The 5,977-nt window shown below is 38.6% G+C and overlaps 1 protein-coding gene across 3 annotated transcripts in view; it reads right to left on the reverse strand.

Annotated features, from left to right (window-relative positions):
* ASXL2 (additional sex combs like 2, transcriptional regulator) overlaps positions 1 to 5,977 on the reverse strand; it is a 140,329-nt gene that overhangs the window by 25,208 nt on the left and 109,144 nt on the right. For all 3 annotated transcript variants that reach the window (XM_003787447.3, XM_023511854.1, XM_023511855.1), the window contains 2 exons: positions 5,046 to 5,172; positions 3,648 to 3,794 (listed from right to left, as the gene is read on the reverse strand). In XM_003787447.3, the coding sequence (XP_003787495.1) occupies positions 3,648 to 3,794; positions 5,046 to 5,172 (274 nt within the window). The remainder of the gene's footprint in view (positions 1 to 3,647; positions 3,795 to 5,045; positions 5,173 to 5,977) is intronic.

Raw genomic sequence — 5,977 nt, forward strand, 5'->3', positions numbered from 1 at the left:
CCGTCATTGTTGTTTGGCGGGTCCGGGCTGGGGATTTGAACCTGCCACCTTAGGTGTACGTGGCTGGCGCCTTAGCCGGTTGAGCTATAGGCGCCAAGCCATGAGTGTCACAAATTTATTGAACCAACCAAACAATATAAAAATCAAAATGGCACAGCATATATATAAATAAATAAAAGAACTGTATGTGTAACAGAAAGTCAAAGCAGTGGCACATTAAAGCAAAGATAGCTGGATATAAAACAATGAATGTCTATTGCATAGTAAATAAACTGAAAACATTTTCAAGTAAGACAAGATGGTGGAGAGATAACCAAGAAGGTGTTGGCTAAGGCCTGCTAAACAACGACAACTGCAACCAAAAAAAAGAAAGAAAGAAAGAAAAAATAGCCAAGTGTTGTGGCGGGTGCCTATAGTCCATGCTACTCCTGAGGCTGAGGCAAGAGAATTGCTTAAGCCCAAGAGTTTGAGGTGGCGCCACAGCACCCTACCAAGGGTGACATAGTGAGACTCTGTTGCAAAAAACCCAAACCAAACAAACAAAAAAAACCCCCCAAAACTGTTTGACTTCAAGAGAAATTAGAAGCTTAAGCTGAAACATAGTTGAGTATTTACATGCACAATGATGCTAGTTTTTCACATTCTTTTACAGTTAAAATGCAGAGTTTGTATTCAGGGGGAGGAAAGGTTACTTAAACCAGGAGAAATGTACTACTAACTAAAAGAGACGACTAGTGTATCCCCTATCTCCAAATAAAATAGTTTCAATTTTGTCTGTAAATTGATGTTCTAATCACCCGTAATTTTTTTTTTCTTTTGCAGTTTTTGGCTGGGGCTGGGTTTAAACCTGCCACCTCTGACATATGGGGCCGGTGCCCTACTCCTTTGAGTCACAGGCACTGCCTGATCACATATAATTTTAATCTCAGAATTCTTTGGGGGCTAACACTGAAGACTACAAGTATATTCTTTTTTTACTCTTTTTTGATCAACGTAATTTTTTTTTTTTTGGTAGAGAGAGTCTTACCTTATCGCCCTTGGTAGAGTGCTGTGGAGTCACACAGCTCACAGCAACCTCCAACTCCTGGGTGCAATTCTCTTGCCTCAGCCTCCCAAGTAGCTGCGACCACAGGTGCCCACCACAACACCCAGCTATTTTTTGTTGCAATTTGGCCGGGGCTGGGTTTGAACCCGCCACCCTTGGTATATGGGGCTGGCGCCCTACCCACTGAGCCACAGGCGCCAACCTTGATCAACGTAATTTAAGTGTGCTGTCGAAGTTTAACTACAGGTTCAAGTGTGCCGTGAGAAAAGAAGGTTGAAAAACACTGGTTTATGGGGTTATCTATGCCACTCTGTTAAAAGCTTTTGACAGTTGTGCACTATGTTTCTGTTTATAGTGAAATTAGTTAATAGTTTGCATAGCTTGACAGTATTTTTTAATTCTGTCTGCTTAACAGCCTATCATGTCAAAGACAACCAAAAGACCACTGAACAAAGAAAAACAAATTTTTTAAGGAAGATTAGGAACTGCAATATTATCCTGTTTCTGTGAAAAGATATGATTTGCTAACTTTGTGATACTGCAATATCAACATTCAAGAAATTCAATGTTCATCAGCATTATAGCACGCATAATGACTGCAAATATTTTAAATTAGAGGAAGAGGTGTGAAAGGTTGTACTGCAAAAGTTAAAAGATGAAAAAAGCAAAAGCAAAGACAATTCCTTTAAGCAGCAATAAGACATGGAAATAATGCCACTTGAAGCAACTTATGAAAACAGCTTATATGGGGCAGGAGGGATGGACCGGCCATTCAGTGATGTGCTAAAGCTAAAAATGTTCTTACATTGTTCATCATTTACTTCCCTTTTATCTTCTCTTCTTCCTTTCTTACAGTCCCACTGTTTAACACATTGGAAGACCTGGATTGGTGGTCCAATTCTCTTACCTTTCCTACTGAATCTTTTTCTTTTTGACATTTTCTACAAAATTTCTTCACCTTTATCCTTCAGTATTCTTAATTTCAGCAGCCACATTATTTCATTTCCTGAAACTGTTTATTTTCTTATTAAATAGTATTCTGTTCTTTCATGGATGCAATTTCTTCTTTTATTCCTTTCTGGGAACATTATAGTCTTTGGGGTTACTTGTTTTAAACATTGTCCTCCCTGAAGTCTGTTTCCTCTGAGTTTCTGTATTTCAGATTCTATCTCTCATGATGGAGGAGTTCTTCAAAAGCGATTCTAGTGATCAAAATTTAAAAAGAAGCACTCAAAGCCCACTAGAAATTCTGAGTATAAAGTCTACATCTTGTAGACTTGTGGGCTTCATTTACTAAGATGATCTCTGTTGGTTGGGAACCTAGAAATTTACCTGTAGATTTTTTTCCTGAGGCTATTCAATTGTCCTTGGTATCACACTCCTGGTGGACCATGGTAAGAGAAAAAAGGAAATAGTGGTGGTAGAAATATGCCTTACCACTAGCATTCTCGAAATCAGGAAAACCACTTTTTTTTTTTTAAGAGACAGAGTCTCACTTTATCGCCTTCAGTAGAGTGCCGTGGCATCACAGCTTACAGCAACCTCCAGCTCTTTGGCTTAGGTGATTCTCTTGCCTCAGCCTCCCAAGTAGCTGGAACTACAGGCGCCTGCCACAATGCCCAGCTATTTTTTTGTTGCAGTTTGGCAAGGGCCAGGTTTGAACCCGCCACCCTCGGTACATGGGGCCAGCACCCTACTCACTGAGCCACAGGCACTGCCCGAAAATCACTATTTTATAGTTGTATTTTACTAGAGTTCCCAGATTTCAGGATAATGCCTCATCATCTGCCCATGACTGGGTTTGGTATCCCTGAATTTAGAGTTTTTGTGGTTCATTTCCATCTCAAAATAAACTTCCTGTCTCTTGCTGAAGTACGGCATCAAATTGCTTCTTATTCATTTTCAAATACTATCCTTCTTTCCAACTTTACCTTGCCCTTCTCTTCTGTGATATACCACGTCTCCAACTCTTAAACCTTTCTGGTGTTCTACAGCTTAGCTGGCTGACACATTACTGGCAAGTGTTCTTCAGCTCAGTGAAAAATTCCATCAAATTTTCATCTTTCCAAATTTGTTGACATAGCCAGCCTATCTGCTGTCTCCCAATTTTCTTCACCTATATGGATTTAATCTTTTGTATTCCCCATATTCTCTTTTCAGCGGGATTTCAGAGGAGATAGGAAAAAAAGATTTAGTTTGTGATATTTTATTATAAGCCACTCTATCTTTCTGTACACAAAAATAAAACATAAGTAATGCTGGACAAAGCAACCTTTTGGCACAAAGAGAAACCACAAAATGGTAATAACAGATCTTTCCCTGAAATGAAGTTTAATAAGGGGAGGACAGAAGACCATGAAGATAGAGAAGAGCTCAAAGGTGAATAGGGGACAACAAGTAAGGAAAAAAGGCTTATTAAATCAATTCTGTCAAAATTTCTTTCCATTTCTTAAAGGTAATTATGTAAACAACAATAAAAAGAAATTATGCCTAACCATAGCTCTCTTAAATTGTGCCCTAAACCTAAGCCAAAGAGCTGATGAATTTCAAATGTATAGCTGACAAATCATGGCAATGAAAAGTGAAGTCTTTGTAAACTTACTTGTGTGGAGTCTGTCAGACCTCTGAAATGATTTCTTCCCCAAGCCTAGCAAAGGACTTTCCACTTTAACTGACGATGAAAAGCTGGAGTTCGAGTTCTGAGGACTGCTGCTTGACTGTCCATCAGATTGCTTTCCTTCCCATATTGCTAGAGGGAAAAATATGTAAAGACTAATGGCACTGAGATTATAGAGAGAAATCAATCAATCAATCAACAAACCAATGATTCAGTACTAACTAAATGAAGCTAATGTATGAGGCAACATAATTCCAGTAATGTGTTTTCAGTATGAGAATTAAAATCATCAAACTGAATTATGTTAATATAGTATAAGGTCTGTATCTAAACCAGTTTAGATTACAAATAAATTAAGGAACAACAACAAAAAAATCAAAGGCCTTGTACACATTTGCTATGGAAAGTCAAAGGTAGTATATATACACTTAAAACCTTTTCATTTTTAAAGAGAATCAATAAAGACCAGCATAAGCTTTTTGCAAACATCATATATTTTTAAGATTACTGACTAGAGGCTTCCAAATATTATTAGCTTAGACAATTTTGAAAGTTAGTCACTGATTTCTATCTTACAAACAAATCCAACTGATGCTTTTTGTGGGGATGGGGGGAGACAGAGTCCTACTCTATTGCCCTCAGTAAAGTACCGTGGTGTCACACAGCTCACAGCAACCTCCAACTCCTGGACCAAGGCAATTCTTTTGCCTCAGCCTCCTGAGCAGCTGGGACCACAGGCATCTGCCACAACGTCCGGCCATTTTTTTGTTGTTGTTGCAATTTGGCCAGGGATGGGCCTGAACCAGCCACCCTCGGTATTAGGGCCAGCACTCTACCCACTGAGCCACAGGCATTGCCCCAACTGATGCTTTTTAAAATAACTGCAGGAAAAATAAATAACTGCATGATTATTCAGCAGACAACTTCTCTCATTTATCCTGGAAGGATTTACTGGTATATTAATGATTTGGCAGCACAAAAATGTAAATACAGAATTTAAAAGTAAATGATATTGTATACAAATCTGGAAAACCAACATAAAATACTAGGAAAAAGAAGCTTCCATTGAAAAACATGCCTAGGCAGCACCTCTAGCTCAGTGAGTAGGGCGCCAGTCACATACACTAAAGCTGGTGGGTTCGAACTCAGCTAAAAAACAACAATGACAACTACAACAAAAAAAAAACAGCCGGGCATTGTGGTGAGTGCCTATCGTCCCAGCTACTCGGGAGGCTGAGGCAAGAGAATTGCTTAAGTAAGCCCGAAAGTTGGAGGTTGCTGTGAGCTGTGACGCCATGGTACTCAACCCAGGGTGACAGTCTAAAGCTGTCAAAAAAAAAAAAAAAAGAGAGAAAAAGAGAAAAACATGCCTAAACTGCCTACCAGGTTTGGCAGGTACAGAGTCGCTAGTGGCTTTGATAGTCTTGAGAGAGAGATGTTGGTTGGAGGAGATGGACATGCTGGGCCTACATTGCTGCTGCTGCTTCTTCTGCTGTTGCTGCTTTAGAGCCTATAAAGAGAAAACTGACTATAAGAAACAAAACAAATCAGTTTCTTAATAACATAAAGTAAATGATTTTTAAATGGTGAGAACCATGCTGATCATCTAATTTCTTTGAAACCTATCAAGGCAAACAAAAACCTAAATTAAGCCAACTAAACACAAGACCTGAATGATCCTTATACATTGGTAAACTTGGTCAGTATTACTCCTTTATATAAATGTGAGAAAGTCATTAACATATCTAAGAACTTAAAAACTAACGAGTAAGCCAAAAACATCCCAATCATGTAAGCACAGGCATAGTTTTAATCATGTCTGGAAATAGAGTTCTATACCCTATACCCCAAAGAGCCATATTTGCATCAACCTTATGTAGAAATACAAACATTTAGCTTATGTATATGTATGCTTCATAAGGGGCTTGCTGTATTTGAATAAGAGGTTATAAATAACTGCTTGAGTAATCTTGAATAAGAGCAACAAGATTTGTCTCAATTCCCAAATCTCAGCAATTTACAGCAATGGACACCCTATATATGTGTTGTTCTAACACAAATTCTAAAATGTCCTACGCTTTATCATGAGATATGTGCATTATAAATTTAAACGGTTATCACAAAATTTCTCTCCAAAGTGTCTATAATAATTTATATTCCACCAGCAAATACTTGATATTATTATGCTCTTAAATTTATTTTATTTTATTTTTTTGAGACAGAGCTTCAAGCTGTCCCCCTGGGCAGAGTGCCGTGGCATTACAGCTCACAGCAACCTCCAACTCCTGGGCTCAAGCGAGTCTCCTGCCTCAGCC

The sequence above is a fragment of the Otolemur garnettii genome, unplaced genomic scaffold (genome assembly GCF_000181295.1).
Source record: "Otolemur garnettii isolate 467f Iridium unplaced genomic scaffold, OtoGar3 scaffold00022, whole genome shotgun sequence".
Taxonomy (NCBI): Eukaryota; Metazoa; Chordata; class Mammalia; order Primates; family Galagidae; genus Otolemur; species Otolemur garnettii.